The sequence below is a fragment of the Sapajus apella genome, unplaced genomic scaffold, assembly GCF_009761245.1.
Source record: "Sapajus apella isolate SASKATOON/1434 unplaced genomic scaffold, GSC_monkey_1.0 scaffold168, whole genome shotgun sequence".
NCBI lineage: Eukaryota > Metazoa > Chordata > Mammalia > Primates > Cebidae > Sapajus > Sapajus apella.
This window is the reverse complement of record NW_022437108.1, coordinates 1,451,066-1,471,033: the sequence shown is the minus strand read 5'-3', so window position 1 is coordinate 1,471,033 and position 19,968 is coordinate 1,451,066. Positions and strand designations below refer to the sequence as shown.

The 19,968-nt window shown below is 41.6% G+C and overlaps 1 protein-coding gene across 3 annotated transcripts in view; it reads right to left on the bottom strand.

The window, feature by feature from the left end:
• The window catches only part of SCAPER (S-phase cyclin A associated protein in the ER), a 537,506-nt gene that overhangs the window by 38,039 nt on the left and 479,499 nt on the right, over positions 1-19,968 (bottom strand). For all 3 annotated transcript variants that reach the window (XM_032267297.1, XM_032267296.1, XM_032267298.1), the window contains one exon: positions 18,257-18,412. In XM_032267297.1, coding sequence (XP_032123188.1) covers positions 18,257-18,412 — 156 coding nt within the window. The remainder of the gene's footprint in view (positions 1-18,256; positions 18,413-19,968) is intronic.

Genomic DNA, 19,968 nt, shown 5'->3' with positions numbered 1-19,968 from the left:
CCGTAGACCTGCACTCAAAAATCTGCACAGTGTTGGAGTGGGTGAGACTAAGTTATTGTCTCCCCCAGTGGTGAATGAGAACTTTACTGTTCAAGGAGAGGTAAAAATCTTTCAGCAGTATTCTAGTTTTTGGATTTTATGTCCTGGGATATTCTAGGAAGGCCAGACTGTATCCAGTGACAACATCATTCATCAAGGTTTAAGGTGAGCACAGACAGGCATGATGTCAGGTGTTCTGTCTAAAAAGCCAAAGTACCTGTGATCCAGGAACTCCGAGCACCGTGATGTACAAGGTTAAGGAAGACCCAAGCCCCTGTTCTAGAGGCATTATGGTCCAATGGGGGAGGTGGGTGTATCCGTTTCCTATTGCTGCTGGAATATTTACTACAAGCCAGTTGCTCAAAACAATAAAAAAATTATTTTACAGTTCTGAAGGCCAGAAATTCAAAACAGATCTCACTAGGCTAAAATGAAGGTGTCACAAGAGCTGTGTTCCCTTTGGAGGCTCCAGGGGAGAATCCATTTCCTTGCCTTTTCCACCTTCTGGATAATGCCTCAATTCCTTGGCTTATGGCCCCTTATTCCAGCTTCAAAGCCAGAAACAGAGTATCTTCAAATCTCTTTCTTATATTTTTTTTTTTTTTTTGAGACGGAGTTTCGCTCTTGTTACCCAGGCTGGAGTGCAATGGCGCGATCTCGGCTCACCGCAACCTCCGCCTCCTGGGTTCAGGCAATTCTCCTGCCTCAGCCTCCTGAGTAGTTGGGATTACAGGCACGCACCACCATGCCCAGCTAATTTTTTGTATTTTTAGTAGAGACGGGGTTTCACCATGTTGACCAGGATGGTCTCGATCTCTTGACCTCATGATCCACCCGCCTCGGCCTCCCAAAGTGCGGGGATTACATTCAAATCTCTTTCTAATGCTGACTTTCTTGCCTCCCATCTTTATAAGGACCCCTGTGATTACACTGGGCTCCCCTGAATTATCCAGGATAATCTCACTATCTCAAGATCCTTAACTTAATCATATCTGCAAGGACCCTTTGGCCATGCAATGTAATATTCACAGGCTCTGGAGATTTGAATATAGATAACTGTTGGAGGAACTTTATTGTGCCTACTCCAGAGGACTTATTCATTCATGATTCATTCATTCCACAAATATTCACAGATGGCCAACTATGTGGCAAGCCCTATTCTAGGAACTAGAGTTCAGCAATAAAATACATGAACTTTTTCTCATAAAGCGTACATTTTAGTGCAGGAAGACATAAACTAACAAATATATAATGTGCAATGGATGGTGTGATAGAGGAGCAAGGGACATGCCTAGGAAATGAAGAAGTATGAATGTGTGTGAAACTACTTTACATAGAGTGGTGGGGGAAGCCATTTCTAAGGCATTATTGGAGCAAAATTCTATAGAAAATGAGGAAGAAAGCCATGTGAACATCTAGGGGAAGGGTATATCAGGTAAAAGAGCAGAAAATCCCAAAGCTTGGTGCCAGGAGTGTACATGACATGTTCGAGAAACAGCAAGAAGGCCGGTGTGGCTAGAGCAGGTTGATTAAGTGGAAGAGTAATAGGAGATGAGGTCAGAGAGGGAACAGGGAAGATCAGGTAGAGTCTTGGAAACCATTATCAAACTTTTACTGAGTGAGACGGAAAGGCATTGTAAGGTTTTGAGCAGTGAAGTGATGTTCTCTGACTTCATTTGAACAACGATTACTACAGCTACTGGGTTGAGAACTCTTGAGAAGAGCCAAGGCAGAAGCAGGAAGACCAACCAGGAAATTTCTTTAATCATCCAAGTGAGAGGTAATGGTGGATGAATCAGGATGTGAGAAGTAGTTGGACTGTGAAAATATTCAGAAAGGCAAGACAACAGATTTCCTGATAAGTTGGATGTGGGTGTGAGAAAGAGGAGTAAAAAATGGTTCAACGCTTTTTGGCCTGATAACTGGAAGACTGTGGTTGCCATTTATAGATATGGGGAAGAAAGTGACGAGAGTATGTCTCAGGAATTCAGTTTTGAACCGGTTGAATGTGAGATGCCTATTCTACATCACAATGGAGACACTGGATTGGAAGCTGTGTGAAATAAGCTTCCAAAGCATAAGGATTTTTGTCTCTTTTGTTTCACAGATATATCCCCAGGGCTTACAACAATGTCTGATATACAGTAGCTATTCAATATATATGTGTTAAATGGCTGAATAAATGTACAAGATCAAATTCAGAGGAGGAGTCTGGGTTTGAGATATTTGGAAGTCAACACCAGAGATTGTATTTAAAACCAGAAACTCATTCTAGTGAGTCTAGAGTCTGAGGATTGAGCCTTGGGATACCCCAACGTTTAGAAGCAGGAGAGATGAAAAGAAACCAACAAAGGAAACTAAAAAATAGTCACCAGTAGGTTAAGAAGAAAACCAGGAGAGTATCCTGCCCTGGTAGAAGAGCGAAAATAGCTTCAAGGAGGAGAAAGTAATCAATAACAAGGTTTACCTACAAATAAACATGAGGACTAAAAACAGGAGGACATATATACAAATGACTTGAGTCTTATTTTTAGATTATGAAAACTAATTCCACATGCCTAAGATGGGAAGAAGGTAAGTAACAGGCAATGGAATGCAGCTTGTCAACAAGTGGGAAAAAAGACTTAGCAAATTAGGTGCCTACCAGTTCAGATGAGAAAACAGCACTGCTTGATCGCCAAAGAATACAATTCAATTCTGACTAACAGGAGTACAATGTACACAACAAGGAAGGTTTAGTCCTGCTCCAGTGCATTGTATGACTATGCTGGAAGTACTGTGTTTAGCACTGGGTGCAGCGTTAATTCAGGACACAGTGGTATCAAAGTTCCCAAGTAAAGTGATTTGTGTGGTAAAAGTATCTGGAAATAATGTCACCCAGGGAATATTGGAAGGAACTGGGAAATTTATGTGCCTTTGTGTCCTCAGAACTGAAGTACTTAATTGATTTATGACCCCAGGGGAGATACATTACTAGAAAGCATATATGAGATAAATCTATGGGACAGTTTTTAGGGTTAGGTGTGGTGGTAAATGCCTGCAGTTCCAGCTGGTTTGGAGGCTGAGGCAGGAGGATCACGGAAGCCTAGGAGTTCGAGGCTGTGGAGAGCTATGATCGCCTCATTGTACTCTAGCCTGGGTAACAGAGCGAGATTCTATCTCTGAAAAAAAAAAAAAAAATCTAATAATGAGAACACCCAAAAGTAAAGTGGGCTGTTTGGTGAGGTATGACATTCTTCTTCATCCTGGAAGAGGTGGAAGGTCACATCCACCGCAGTAGCAGAGGTACTCAAGACTCAGCTGGGCATTAGCCTGGATGATGTCTAAGATTCCGTTCAATTCTGGAATGTTACAACAGATGCAAATCTACCTTGAAAATTACAGTTAGTCTCTCTCTCACACTCACACACACACACAGAGCACACCCTCCCTCCCTGACCTTTTATGTTATATATATAGTAGATGTGGACAGTAGCTTGTTTAATGCAAATCTAATTTGGAGCTCTGTTGAAGGAAATGGGGATGACTTAATGGAGAGCTGTGGGCAAGAGAAAAGTCAAGGTGGAACGTATGTATGTGTAGACACTCTAAGACAGTCAGGACATTTGGTTAGAGAACAGTAAAAACAGGCCGGGTGCGGTGGCTCATGCCTGTAATCCCAGCACTTTGGGAGGCCGAGGTGGGTGGATCACCTGAGGTCAGGAGTTCAAGACCAGCCTGGCCAACATGGTGAAACCCTGTCTCTACTAAAAATAAAAAAATTAGCCAGGCGTGGTAGCGTGTGCCTGTAATCAATCCCAGCTACTAGGGAGGCTGAGGCAGGAGAATGGCTTGAACCCAGGAAGTGGCAAGGTCTTGCTCTGTTGCCCAGGCTGCAGTGTGGTGGCACAGTTGCAGCTCACTGTAACCTTGAACTTCTAGGCTCAAACAATCCTCCCAGCTCAGTCTCCCAAGTAGCTGGGACTACAGGCATGCGCCACTACACCCGGTTAATTTTTTGTAGAGATGAGGTCTTGCTACGTTGCCCAGGGTGGTCTTAAACTCCTAGCCTCCAGTGACCCTCCCACTCAGCCTCTCAAAGTGTTGGCATTGCAGCCATGAGCCACTGAGGAACTCCTGAGAAGGGAGCCTTCCTGAGAAGAGAAGTGATAGGTGAAGAAAATGGAAGGAACAGTCTTAGTGCTCAGGATCAACAACTTGGAAGAGGCTGAAGGAAGAGCAAGACCAAGAGGACGCCAATGGGAATGGAAGGTACAGAGCAAGGCCCCTCGGAAGAAACTCTGGACCCTGCAAAGGACTGAATGTAGACAAAACAGAGTGTAAGAGTAAAGAGGCGACAGACTCAGCACAGTCTTAGGAAAATGAAAGGTGAGCGATGAAGAGGCAGGCAGCTCTGGGTGACGGACAAGATACCCTCCTAGGTCTTGGAACTCGGGCTAGGGCTGCTGTCCCGCACTGCCTCTCAGACGGGCCACTTCTGACCCCTCCAGCTTCCGTTTTCTCACACTGTAAACAGCAGAGGACCCTGTGCTGACACACTGGTTTTGCTAGTTGATACTTTGGGCTTCTCTTACTTTTACAATTTGGAAGTTGGGCTGAAGGAGCTCTGCAGGAGGCCACGTTGTGTTGCCAATGTAATTGCTTCTGCCAGGAGAGTAGCTGGGAGGAAAACACCATCATACCAGGTGCCGCGTTACGATTCCAGTGCCCTCCTAAATGATCCTTCTGGCCTCTGCTCTTGTCTCTAATCCATTCTGCACAGAGTAAGCAGATGTTCTTTTTATTTTAGCCACTCTCCTGTTTAAAATCCCCCAGTGGCTTCCTGTCACACTTAGAGCAGAATTCAGATTTCTAATCTTTCTGTCCCCAACTCCTGGCCTTGACTTATCTGACTTCGTCTTCTACCACTGGCTCTTCACATTCTAAGATGTCACTTCCTCTGTTTCTGGAACATCCCTCCTCAGGGGCTTGCCATTCTTCTCAACTAGAATACTCTTTCCTTGGGTCTTTACGTGGCTGGCTTCTTAGCCTGCCATCTCCCCAGGGAGGCCTTTCCTGGCCACTCTGTCTGAAGAAGCCCCCTGACCAAGACAGTCAGCTATATTACCAGGGTTTATTTTCTCATGTCACTAGCTAACATTATCTTATCTGTATATTGGTTGATTGTTTTTTTCCCATCAGACTGTAAATTTCATAAGAGTGGTGTCTTGTTCACCAATCAATCCCCAGTACCCTTGACAAGTGTCTGGCACATAGCACATAGTAAATAGTTATGAATAAATATTTGCCAAAGAAATGGAAGAAAGAAAGGGAGAACTGATCTTAGCAAGGCATGCCAAAGGGATGAAGGCCTTGGATGCATCTTTCCTAACTCAGAGAAAGAAGAGCATGAGGTGTGGGCGGTCCTTCCTCTTACGTATAGAGTAGGCCCAGAAATGGGATCCTGACTTAGGTCAATGGTTGTTCACTGGTATTTGCTAGCTCTGCCAACGAACAGTTTCTCAAGTTCTTATTTTCCTTTGTTTCACATGCTATGCCTGAAGGGGAGCTGCTAGGATATTTAGTTTCTTTCCCTGGGTAAATCTTTTTTTTTTTTTTTGAGACAGAGTCTTGCTCTGTCACCAGGCTGGAGTGCAGTGGCGCAATCTCAGCTGACTGCAACCTCCGCCTCCTGGGTTCAAGCAATACTTCTGCCTCAGCCTCCCAAGTAGCTGGGACCCCAGGCGCATGCCACCACGCCCGGCTAATTTTTTTGTATTTTTAGGGGTTTCACCATGTTGGCCAGGATGGTCTCGATCTCTTGACCAGGATGGTCTTGATCTCTTGACCTCGTGATCCGCCCTCCTCGGCCTCCCAAAGTGCTGGGATTACAGGCGTGAGCCACTGTGCCTGGCCGTAAATCTTTTCACTCTAGACATAAACCATGTACATGAGGAAAGAGAAATAAAGAACTGCAAGCTGACAAACATCAAGTAAGTGGCTTTCAGAGGCAAACATTCCTTTGATTGAATCAAATAGGGCTGGATTGGATTCTGGGAGAGAGAAGTCAAAGATGACTAAGGATTTGGTTCTTAAAATCTAGTCAGATGACTGGAATCATGAGCAGAATAAGGTAGCCGGTAGGAATAGCCAACTTTGGGTGAAAGCCAATGAGCTCAGGATTTAACATATTAAATATAAGTTCCTGGTAGAAATTGCCTGTAGGGATTCCAGGAGGAAATGTTTATCATGGCCCTGTTATGAATATGGTTTGGGTCTTAACCTTACTTCCTGTGGTTTGATTTACCTTTCCTACCTATCTTTTAATTTTTAATTTTTTTAAAATAAAAATGCGTATACTTCTATAAAAGCTACCTCAAGTTTTTGGAACAAAATGGGTTATAATGAATACAAGAATATGTCATAAGTAGCATCTTAGACAAGAGATAAGAGTGACAGATGTATCAGCCCCCATTTACTCCTGTTATGTTCAACCCTGTGAGGGAAGAAGTAACACATTCATTTTTATATGAGAGCAACAGGTTTTGAAAAACTAAAGAAGCAGTACTAGGCATGGTGGCTCATGCCTGCAATCCCAACATTTTGGGGGGACCAATGCAAGAAGATCACCTGAGCCCAGGAGTTCAAGACCAGCCTGGGCAACATAGAGAGAGCTTGTCTCTACAATCAATCAATCAGTCAATCAATCAATGGATTAGTGGTATGCAGCAGCACATGCCTGTAGTCTCAGCTACTTAGGAAGCTGGGGTGGGAGGACAGATTGAGCCTGGAGGATTGAGGATGCAGTGAGCCATCATCACGCTTCTGCATGCCACCACAGGTCACAGAACTGAGAGAGCTGAAACTGAGCCCCTATCTTTCTGACTTCCCAACCTGTGCTCTTTAACACAACATTACACATGGTTTTCCTCTTGAGATCCGCCTCCTCAATCTCCTAGAGCCAGTGAGAATCTTTCTGCAAATGTATCCTGGACATATTCTGCTCCCCTAAACCCTGCATGTTGAGGTCTTCCTTCATCGTCCCTTGTCCCCTGTGAGAATGCTAAGTCAGTGGAGACTGTCCTAAACTTTGGCCCTATGGGCTGAGGCCCATCCATTTCCCTTTCTGCCTAGCACACAGTGAGCACTCAATGTGAACTGTACCAATGAAATTGTCATCTTTCTGTCCCTTCAAATCAACTAGGGCTTTCTGTCAGCTGGGATGGATCTTTTGGAAGTCCCTCTATCAGCACTTGGCCAGTGTGAGTACAGAGACAGCCTGGGAGCTCCTGCTTCTGTGTGAATGAGAGAGACAGTCACTCCTCCTTATCAGTCTAGAGGGTGTTATGACTCCTTTGACAGTGTCAGCAGGACTCCTGAATGCTTGTAGGGAGATGGCCCACATGAAACACTCAGTTCAGGGCATATTAAAGGTGCTCAACAAACCTTACTGCTTTAGTTCTACTTGCCTAGTCCTGTTACATTCACTTCATTGCTCATTTCCCAATACCAACAAACCTTTTGTCCAAAGACAGTAGCTAATGACAGCAAAATATTTAGGAATAGCTGACAGTATCAAATAAGAGTCTACAGAGAGAACAGGAGACAGCTGAGAACGGGAGACTGGGAACTCATTTATCTTTAGGGTAGGCTGGAAAGTAGCAGGTTGTATTTTCAAATATAACCATAGCAACATTTCTGGTCCCATATGTTCTTCTAGCACTTTCATCTTCCCCAGGAAAAGGCAAAGTCTGTTTCTCCTTTTTTCGAAGGTAGGTGGGACTTCATGACTGCCTTGGTGAATAGAATGCAGTACAAGTGATGCTGTGTGACTTCTGAGGCTGAGTCATAAAAGGTGATATGGTTTCCAGCTGCTCTCTCACTGCCAGGATGCTTGTTCTTGGAACACAGCCAGTATGCTGTGAAGAAGCCTAATTACGCCTATGCAGAGACCCCACATGGAAAAACCCCCAGCTGACAGCCAGCACCAACTACAGATGTGTGAACAAGCACTCAGATGATTCCAATCACCAGCCTTCAAGTCTTCTGAGGTCCTGGACATTGTGGACTAAAGATAACCCATCTTCTCTGTACCCTGATAAGAATGCCTGACCCACAGAATCCGTGAGATTAATAAATGGTCGTTTCATGCCATTCAGTTTTAAGGTAATTTGTTGCACAGCCATTGTAACCGGAAGAAGAAGAAAAGCAAAGGGAAATATAAGGTACAGTGAGACCAGGAGAGTTTAGGAAGAAGAGTGGGTTCATATTAGTCAGCATGTTGCCAAGGAGCAAGTCGGCCTTGTTCTAATAAGTAGCACTAGGGAGACAGATTTCAGCTTGGTCTGAGGAAAGATGGTTTAAGCCTCAACAAGTCATCAGTGACAGAACAAGCTTCCCTTAGTAAGAAATGAGTTTCCTGTCACTGGAGGTGTTCAACAGAGACTGGCAGGCTTACTGAAAAGATTCAAACCTGACTGGAAGACCAGATAGGGGACTTTAAATTGCCTTTCAATCAACAGAATGCGGCAGTAGATTAGATCTGGGGCATCAGGAGGAGAGATGAGACAGAGATGATGCAGTTTGGAGCTTGATGCCTGAGAGACTGGTGATACCATGCATAAAAAGAGTGTCTGTGAGAGGGTTTTTCAAAACATTCTTCTTTCCATCCCTTTTGTCTCTTACCTAGACAACTATTAATGCCCCTTCTACTTTCCACCTTCTCTCTAATACATTCTTCACATGATACCTGACTGGTGCTCCCAAATACGGTTCTTAGCAGGTCACTTTTTAAAATTTTTGTGGGTACATAATTGTATATGTTTATGGAATACATATTTTGATACAGGCATGCAATGAATAATAATCACATCACGGAAAATGGGGTTATTTGTTCCCTCAAGCATGTATCCTTTGTGTTACAAACTATCCAATTATATTCTTTTAGTTATTTTAAAGTGAACAATTAAATTATTATTGACTATAGTCACCCTGTTGTGATATCAAATAGTCTTATTCATCCTTTCTAATTCTTTTATTATTTTGTGCCCATTAACCATCCGCAGCTCTCTTCCACCCACCCGCTACCCTTCCTAGCCTGTGGTACCCATCCTTCTATTCCCCATCTCGATGAGTTTGTTTGGATTTTTAGATCCCACAAATAAGTGAGAACACGTGATATTTATCTCTCTGTGCCTAACTTGTTTTACTTAACACAATGACCTCTAATTCCATCCACGTTGTTGCAAATGACATGATCTCATTCTTTTTTTATGGCTGAATAGTACTCCATTGTGTATATGAGCACATTTTCTATATCCATTCATCTCATGATGGACACAGGCTGCTTTCGAATCTTGGCTATTGGGAACAGTGCTGCAACAAACATGGGAGTGTGGATATCTCTTCAATTTACTTTGGGTATATTATACCCAGCAGTGGGATTGCTGGACTGTATGATAGCTCGATTTTTATTATTTTGAGGAACCTCCAAACTGTTCTCCATAATGGTTGTACTAATTTACATTCCCACCAACAGTGTATGAGGGTTCCCTTTTCTCCACATCCTTGCCAGCATTTGTTACTGAATGTCTTTTGGATAAAAGCCATTTTAACTGGGGTGAGATGATATCTCTTTGTAGTTTTGATCTGCATTTCTCTGATGATCAGTAATGTTCAGCACCTTTTCTTTTTTTTTTTTTTTTTTGAGACGGAGTTTCACTCATGTTACCCAGGCTGGAGTGCAATGGCGCGATCTCGGCTCACCGCAACCTCCGCCTCCTGGGTTCAGGCAATTCTCCTGCCTCAGCCTCCTGAGTAGCTCGGATTACAGGCACGCACCACCATGCCCAGCTAATTTTTTGTATTTTTAGTAGAGACGGGGTTTCACCATGTTGACCAGGATGGTCTCAATCTCTTGACCTCGTGATCCACCCGCCTCAGCCTCCCAAAGTGCTGGGATTACAGGCTTGAGCCACCGCGCCCGGCCTCAGCACCTTTTCATATGCCTGTTTGCCATTTGTATGACTTCTTTTGAGAAATGTCTCTTCAGGTCTTTTTCCCATTTAAAAATCGAATTATTAGAGTTTTTCCTATAGAGTTGTTTGAATTCTCATACATTCTGGTTGTTAATCCTTTGTCAGATGGGTACTTTGCAAATATTCTCTTCCATTCTGTGGGTTGTCTCTTCACTTGGCTGACTGTTTCCTTTGCTGTGCAGAAGCTTTTTAACTTGATGTGATCCCACTTGCCCATTTTTGCTTCAGTTGCTGTGCTTGTAGGGTACTAGTCAAGAAATTTTTGCCCACTCCAATGTCCTTAAGAGTTTCCCCAGTGTTTTCTTGTAGTAGTTTCATAGTTTTGAGGTCTTAGATTTAAGTCTTTAATCCATTTTGATTTTTGTGTATGGCAAGAGACAGGGATCTAGTTTCATTCTTCTGCATATGGATATCCAGTTTTCCCAGCACCATTTACTAAAGAGACTTCCCCAATGTATGCTCTTGACACCCCTGTCAAAAATGAGTTCACTGTAGATGTATGAATTTGTTTCTGGGTTCTCTATTCTGTTTTATTGGTCCATGTGTCTGTTTTTATGCTAGTACCATGCTGTTTTGATTACTATAGCTTTGTATTATAAAGTCAGGTAATGTGATTCTTCCAGTTTGTTCTTTTTGCTTAGGGTAGCTTTGGTTATTCTGGGTTTTTTCTATTTCTATGAAGAATGTCATTGGTATTTTTGATAGGGATTGCACTGAATCTGAAGATTGTTTGAAGGTAGTATGGACATTTTAACAATATTGCTTCTTCCTATCCACGAACATTAAATAGTTTTCTATTTATTGTGCCTTCTTTAACGTCTTTCATCAATGTTCTAGAGTTTTCATTGTAGAAATCTTTCACTTTGGTTAATTTCCACATATTTAACTTTATTTGTGGTTACTGTAAATGGGATTACTTTTTTTGATTTCTTTTCACGATTGTTTGTTATTGGCATAAAGAAATGCTCCTACTTCCTGTTCATTGATTTTGTATCCTGTAACTTTACTGAATTGGTTTGTCAGTTCTAATAGTTTTTTGATGGAGTCTTTAGGTTTTTCAAAATATAAGATTATATCATCTGTAAACAAGGATAATTTGACTTCCTCCTTCTTGATTTGGATGCCTTTTCTTTCTTTTGTCTGACTGCTCTAGCTAGGACTTCCAGTATAATGCTGAATAAAAGTGGTGAAATTGGGCATCCTTGTTGTGTGCCAGACCTTAGAGAAAAGGCTTTCCATTTTTCCCCATTCAGTATGATACTAGCTATGGGTCTGTCTTTTATTGTGTTAAGGTATGTTTCTTCTCTACCCAATTTTTTGAGGTCTTTTTTTTTTAATCATAAAGGAAAGTCGAATTTTATCAAATGCTTTTCCAGCAGGCACTGAAATGATCATATAGCTTTTGTCCTTCATTCTGTTGATATGATGCATCATGCTGACTAATTTGCATATGATGAACCATCCTTGCATCCCTGGGATAAATCCCACTTGGTCATAATGAATGATCATTTTTGCTGAATTGGTTTGCTAATATTTTGTTTAGGATTTCTGCATTAATAGTCATCAGGGATACTGGCCTGTAGTTTTCTTTTTTGATGTGCCTGTGATTTTGACATCAAAGTAATAAATAACTGGCCTTGTAGAATGAGTCTGGAAGTATTCCCTCCTCTATTTTTTGGAATAATTTGAGTAGTATTAGTATTAGTTGTTCTTTAAATGTTTGGTAGAATTCATCAGCGAAGACCTCTGGTCCTGGGCTATTCTTTACTGGGAGACTTTTTTTTTTTTACGGTTTCAACCTCATCACTTGCTAGTGGTCTATTTTGGTTTTGGATTTCTTCATGTTTCAATCTTGGTAGGTTGCATGTGTCTAGAAACTTATCCATTTCCTCTAGTCAAAGGGTTTTAATGACATGTTGCCATCACCACATCTCAGCAAATTCTTCTATGTAGTTCACCAAGTTTTTTTATATTTATGATCTCATTTGAGCCTCGTAAGGATCTGGCAGCATTAAAATAACCACCATATATATCTCAAAGTTTAGTTACGGTACTCTATTTATTCTTTGTGTTTTTCTCCTTTATGTCTTTGCTTATGCTATTTTCTTAGTCCACCTTTTTCTCAACTCTACATGTTCCAATCTTTTCCATCTTTCAAGTCCCAGGTTCAATTTTAGCTGCTCTAAAACACAGCTGATCCCCACAGACAAGTAATAGTCATCTCTCTCTCCTTTGAACTCCATCAGTGATGATGATGATAATAGTAGCCAACATTTATGAAGCATTTAATACGCACCGGGAAGCATGTTACGTGCTTTTGTTCCATCCTCTTGATCACTCTCTGTTTTGTACAGTAGACAGTTGTATAGGCATCTTTTTTCCCCTACTAGCTTATACAGTCCTTAGACAAAATCAATGTCTGAGTCATTTCTGCTTTCTCCCAATCCTAGCACAGGGTCTGGCACAGAGCAAGTGCTACGTAAATATTTGTTCAATGAATAAATAAATAGGCAGGCGGGCAGAGTTAGCGTTTACCTTTGCTCGAACAAATGGTTTTCAAGCACCTTTGAACACTTGAGAAGCACTCATTTATAGCCACATAATAAACGGACTAAATCCCAAATCATTCTTATCTTTTCCTGACACAGGTTTTCAGAACTTTGGCTAGAGCTCAGTTTGTTACTGTCATCTATGGATGTGAAAGTGAAAAACAGAAATATATATAATATTAAACTTGTTTTTGTATACAAATATTCTCGAATTCACAAGTCTTTTCCAACCAATCAGAATTATCCAGGTTTTATAAGTTCCTCTCTTCAGTGTAGCTGTAAAATTGCAAACTCTTTTACTGCGGGTCCACTGCCTCCAGACTTTCTTGCCACAGTTCCTAGCACAGTTAGAAATACTGTAAATGATTACTGATTACCTTAACGGCCTGTGTTGATGTCAATGTATAATCACTCATTATTATGCTGATCCTATTAGTTCTGCTAAGGAGTCAGCACCTTAAGGGGGACCCAATGAGCCTCAACCAATTACAGCAATTAAGCTCCTGCTCTGAGATTTGAAAACCATCACTTTCTTTTTACTTGTAGGAGCAAGAATAGAAAACTGTTAACAGTAAAGGTCAAAGAAATAGGCATTTCTATGGGGGATGGAGTCTCACGCTGTCATCCAGACTGGAGTGCAGCGGTGCGATCTGGGCTCACCGCAACCTCTGCCTCCTGGGTTCAAGCGATTCTCCTGCCTCAGCATCTCAAGGAGCTGGGATTACAGGTGCCTGACACCACTCCTGGCTAATTTTTGTACTTTCAATAGAGATGGGGTTTCGCTGTGTTGGCCAGGATGGTCTTGAACTCCTGACCTCAGGTGATCTGCCCGCCTTGGCCTCCCAAAGTGGTGGGATTACCTGAGCCACCACACCTTGGTGGGATTACCTGAGCCACCACACCTGGCCAGAAATAGGCATCTCTGAGAGTCCTATTACAGATTATTGAATTTTGCTTAAGTGATTAAAATCATTTGTTAACAATACTAAAATTCTGGAGTAATTCTGACATAAAATCAATCCTTTCATTAGAGGATCAGAATTTCAACTTTAACTGAAAAAAATGCAAGTTCGTTGTTCAAAACTAACCATGGTACAAGTCATCAGCTATTCTACCCCGAGTTGAAGCAAAGAGTAACAGCACAAATTCTGACGCCCAAATTGTTTTTCGGAAAACCTAGGTAAAAATTTGGCTGGGCGCGGTGGCTCACGCCTATAATCCTAATACTTTGGGAGGCCGAGGTGAGTGGATCACCTGAGGTTAGGAGTTTGAGACCAGCATGGCCAACATGGTGAAACCCCGTCTCTACTAAAAATACAAAAATTAGCCAGGCATGGTGGCAAGCGCCTGTAATCCCAGCTATTCTGGAGGCTGAGACAGGAGAATTGTTTGAACCCAGGAGATGGAGGTTGCAGTGAGCTGACCTGACGCCACTGCACTCCAGCCTGGGCGACAGAGAGAGACTCTGTCTCAAAAAGAAAAAAAAAAAAAAAAAAAGAAAATAGAAGAAACAAAACCTAGGTAAAAATTAGAAGATTAAGGACACAATAGGAGAGTAGTGGAAAGGCAGACTAGGGATAATCACCATCACACAAAGGCTGGGCCACCGGCAAACTGCAGTGTTTACTCAAAGCCCCGTGCTATCAATTAGTCCCCTTAATTATCTCAGGCTCTGCCATCACAAGAGGCAATTTTTGAAGCCCTCTCTAGTTCCTCTCCCTCTTTTATTCCTGCCAGTCACAAAAGGGCTATGAGGACAAAGCCTTCCTTGACTCTGGAGCTGGTTGGCTTCTGGTAGCCAAAATAGACATTATGTGAATTACTCCAATAAAGCAAAAACCATAATACGTTTCCACTTAGACATGGCTACAGCAGAAACTGTATTTAATGCATGTAACAAAATGCTTGTCACTGTCATTTATAGTTTAGAAATATAATTTTCATGAAGAAATAAGCAGGATAAAACAATCTGTAAATATCAGAAGTAAACAAATCTGAGGAGGTAGAAAAAACTCCCTGTATTCCTGTGGTCTGGTGTTCAGGAGATAAATGTTGGGAGACTGAAGGATGAGAGAAAGAACAACAATGAGGGGTCATTTTTCTCAGCTCTTTCAGAGAAGCAGCTTACACTGATACTAAGAATTTCCTAAGCAAATTAAGCCAGGAAACCACCTGGATCTTTTTTCTAGAATAATCTGTTTTCATAGTAAGTCCAACTAATAGAAGTTTGCTAAGCAATTGAGGTTAGAGAAGGAAATTATAATGGAGAAAAATAGATTAAGAATCCTTAAAAACCATCAAGAGTAAATCATTGATTTATTTAAAATCCAGTTGTATGTGCACATAGAAGCCATTATATTTCATATATATAATAACTAATCAGATGTATAAATATATAATAAATATAACATGTTGAGTGGTAGACAGTATAGTCTCCAAGTTTGAGAATATAAGCAGTTTTTCTTTGTGGAAACATAAGTTTGTTCCTAGGCATGCCTGAAGATTATCCAAGTAGACCAAAATTTATACATATATGTATATGATCATCTTATATCATACATAGTAATCCTTAGGCATGTTTAGGACCAAGCTTATATTTCCACTGAAATATATATGAAAAACTGTTTATATTTCCAAATTTGGAGACTATGCTACCTACCATTCAAAATTTTATAGTCAGAAACTTGGGAGTCATTCTAGATTCTTCCCTTCCTTTCACCTCCCACACCATGAAACCCTATGCCATCTCCCCTACATTTGTTCTACTCCCTCGTAATGTATTTGCTCATCTCTATGTTCACTGACCTCACAGACCCTCCACATGTCTCACTTGGATTATGCAAGAGCCTCTTTACTAATCCTTCTGCCTCTAGGCTTGTGCCATTTCAGTTATCCCTGTGCTTCTTAGGGGTGATCATTCTGTAACAGAAATTTGATCCCGTCCTCCCTCTCAAGCAATTTCAACAGCCTTCGACAGCTCTAGTCTACCTCTTGTAGCCCTCCAAGCCTCCTGAGTACAACATGGATGGAGTTTATTTAATACCTCATCTCCTGTCCTCTCCACAGTTGCCCAATTGCACAATAGAAGTTTGCTAAGCAATTGAGGTTAGAGAATGAACTGAGCATGACACTAAGGCTTCTGTGTCTGTATCTCTTGGTTTGGACTGCCCTAAAAGTAGATCCTGAAAAACAATATGGGTGCAAACAGATTGTTTGTGAGGATGTAGAGAAGAGAAACAGGGGAGGAAGAAAACTCAATCGAATATTTGTTAAAGAACAGGTTACAGGCTGGGCATGGTGGCTCACGTCTATACTTCCAGCACTTTGGGAGGCTGAGGTGGGCGGATCACCTGAGGTCAGGAGTTTGAGACCAGCCTGGCCAACATGGTGAAACCCCATCTCTACTGAAAATACAAAAATTAGCCAGGAGTGGTGGCACACGCCTGTAATCCCAGCTACTCAGCTGGCTGAGGCATGCGAATCGCTTGAACATGGAAGGTAGAGGTTGCAGTGAGCTGAGGTAGTGCCACTGCACTCCAGCCTGGGCGACAGAGTGAGTAAGATTCAGTCTCAAAACAAACAGAAAAACAAACAACAGGTTAGGGCTGAGGACCCTGTGAGAACTGTACAGAATATACTCAGGATTGTACTACTGAATATTAGGGAAGTGGGTGTATTATCCACCAGTTTATTGTTTGAGGGTCACTACCGGAGGTGTTTAACTCCTCTGCACTCTAGTAAATAGTTCCTTCTCCAGAGAATGTCCTGAGGCAGAGAAATACAGGAAGTCATTGGCAGATGACCTCCAGGTGAACCAAGGGCACCATAACATCTGGTATACCACATAATATACATATCATGCCCTTTTTCTCAGTTGAGTTTTTCCTTCCACTTGTCTTGGACTCTTGGATTCTGGATTCCTGGATTGACTTTATATTTATATAACATAAAGTCAAATGGAAGGAGCACCAAGCCAGAAGTCTCAGGTCATGATTCAAGTCAGTTTGGCTCAGTTGCTTTTCCTATAAAAACAAGTGACTGTGAATGACCTTTAGGTTTCTTTTAAATTCCATAGATTTCAAGTGACTGAATCTGTGTGTACGTGAAACCTGAAGCCCACAGGCTGTACAACAATCACGTATGTGCTTATGTTTGTGATATTCATCTGGATTCAAGAAAATACAGGTGACGCAGACTTGAGATGCTGGTAGGTTTGTAATGTAATGCTGTGTGTTCAAAAAGAGACAGGGTCAGTCTCCTGCCTGAGAGGAAAATCTTCAGGGAGGGGCCTGGCCATTGCACAGGAACTAGCTGGGCAGCGTAGTGGCCTCCAAGCTGGCAGGTGCCACTGTTCCAAATGGACAGTGTTTGGTATACCAGCTTCTGTGTGGTATGGTGCTACCTGATCCTACTCAGGTCAGACACCCACAAACAGTCACTTCCTGAGCTCTCACTGAAGGTGGGCTTTGTCTGCATTTTGTGATGGGAAGAGATTAACTTGAAACACTGAACACAGGCCATGCTTGGCTTCCCTGACATCTCTAGACAGTCTTAATTTTATTAGAATGTGACTGATGGTGAGGGACTGGGTAAGAGTAAGGAAGGATAGGTGGGTTTAGGGGTCCTATGTATAATGAACTAAAAAATGTTGAGGATGTTCATTTCAGAATACAGTTTCCCTTTCTTAAAATGTTCTGCATATAGTCATTGGTATTCTCTGAACATTGAATATAAATGGATAATACTTCCTTAAGAAGCTAGACTTTAGATGCTTCAACTTGACAAATTCCTAAAAATACAAAATACATAATTTAAAAAATATGTAATACATATAAGTGCTGTTTAGAATTTAACTATAACAAAATTATTTGACCGAACATCTTCAATATGCTTAGGGGATATGTCATATTCCTGTCAGAAAAACTGAGGAACTATTATAAACAATTGTTACTTGGTGAGGGGTGGGTGGGGGAGAGGAAAAGAAGACCCAGAGGGTTACTTGTGTCCTTCCAGAGAATTACTGTTTTTAAGGACAGCTCACAGGGTGGGATGGGGTAAGATGGGGTGGGGTAAACAGCCAACCAGGCCAGTAGTAGTCCCTGGCACGTTGGCTTTCACCATGCCCTTGGGTCATGTGTGACTTCAGAGATCTATTGTTTTTGGATGGCTCCCTTCCCTTATTCATGGAAGTATTCTGGAAGAAGGGACAGAAGGAAAATGAATAAACCTAGGAGCCTATAACTGAAAGCACATGAGCAACGGTAATGAGCACTTTCAGGCGGTGCTGTGCAGGACTGAGGGCTTGGCTTGGTCTGCTTTAGACTTTGTTTCCTTCAATGACTGAAGAAGAATCATTGGACTCCTCTGGATCTCAGTGGAAGAGGGACTGGATGACTTCTTAGGTCTCTTCTAGCAGTGATAGTCAAATTTATGACACCAAGAAGAAAAAAAAGACTCTGTCAAGAGTATGTGGCCCAGAATAATAAGAAATTAATATACATCTCAATAAAGAAAGCCAATGATGGAGAAAGAACAAAGAGGTAAGATGGCCAAGATCACCACTTGAATCCCTATGAAATGACCCAGGAATTGGCAAAATTCAAGAGATATTCCAAAAGTTGAGTTTAGATTGAGATCAAGTAGATGCCTTACCTTCCAGTGACAGCAAAGCACAGTGTGCACAGAGCATGTAAGAGTCCCGTGGCATGCTGCAGAAATGTGGCCATCTTGGGATTCTCATCCACTGGGCCTTGCACCGAGAGGAAGCAGGCACACAGTTTGTCAATCAGACCCATGTTCACCACGTAGCTAGATGTGGGGGAGAAATGTATGTTATCAATCTGAATAGGCCAGCAACATCTTCACCTTCAATGATAAATCTTAACATACACAGGCTTGGACCTCTCACACAAGCAGGCACAACACAAGCTGGAGTAAAGCATCTCAAGTAATAATTTCCTTAGGTTTATTCCTGAATAATCAGCTATTTCTGTATTTTTCTCTTTCTTCTCTCTTTTGGTTATTTGAATATTATTTCTCAAGAAGAAATGAATGAAAATGATTATGTAATCATTCTTACTGGTCTAAAGAGCCTAACAACAGGTGAAGCGATTTATAATGACCTGTATGATCTTAAAAAGTGTTCCATTTTAAAGTACTTGGGAGCCCCAATGCAGGGATTTAGAAGATACAGTATAATGATTCAACCCAGACACTCTTGTTACAACTTAAAACTTTTTTTTCTTTTTTTAGAGACAGGGTCTCACTGTGTCACCAAGGCTGGAAGTACAGAGGCACGATCATAGCTCTAACCTTCTGGGCTCAAGAGATCCTCCTGCCTGTCTCCCAAATAGTTGAGACTACAGTGTATGCCACCACACCCAATTAATTTTTTTATTTGTAGAAATGCAGTTTTGCTCTATTGCCCAGGCTCTTCTTAAACTTCTAGCCGGAAGCGATCCTCCTGCCTCAGCCTCCCAAAGTGCTACAATTACAGGCATGGGCCACCATCCCTGGCCACAACTTAAACTTCTAAAGCCAATTGTAGGTTTTCTATTTTTAAAGAATCTATCACCATCAACAGCATAACAAACAGTGAGAATCTAATTGCTTTCTGTTATGAAAAGTACCAGTCCTGAGGGTTGACAATAACATTTAAGAAATCATTTCCATCTTTTCAGTCCAATAAACAGTTTTCTAGAGCTGTTTGTAAACTAGGCTGCCAACAGTAATTCTTTTATCAATCCACAGAGCAGAATCATTGAAAAGAATATGTTAAGACTACAAAAGACCTTGTAGATAAACCAGCCTTGGCCTAGAGATTCAACACTACTGCACTAACATGTATGAGAAAGGCAGGATAGCAGCCCTGCAAATCAACATGTTAACTTCCAGAGATGTATACAAAGGAAGTGAGGTTTTGGTATGTAAGTGCACTACAATCCCCACCACTATTCATTTACCAACATAGCTTTTTTGTAAAAGGAAGGAGAATCTGATGAATAATTCATGTTTGGAGCCATTCCAAGTTTGCTATTTTGAAGGTACAAAATAATACCTCCTTTCTCCTTTTACATTAGAAAATGTATCTACCTGGGCTACTGAGACTCCTACAGTTTTAAAATCGAGAGGTATGAAATGAGGACCACCAGACCTCTTCTCTTATAATAAAGGAAAGTGATAAACTGATAATTGTACACACTGAGGATCTTATTACAATCTGATTTAACAGAATTAGACTTTTAAAAACTGGCTTTTACATTTGCACAGAACTCTTCAATTTAGAAAGTGTTTTGTCTGTAGCCAGGCATGGTGGCTCATAACTGTAATCCCAGCACTTTAGGAGGCCAAGGCAGGTGGATCAC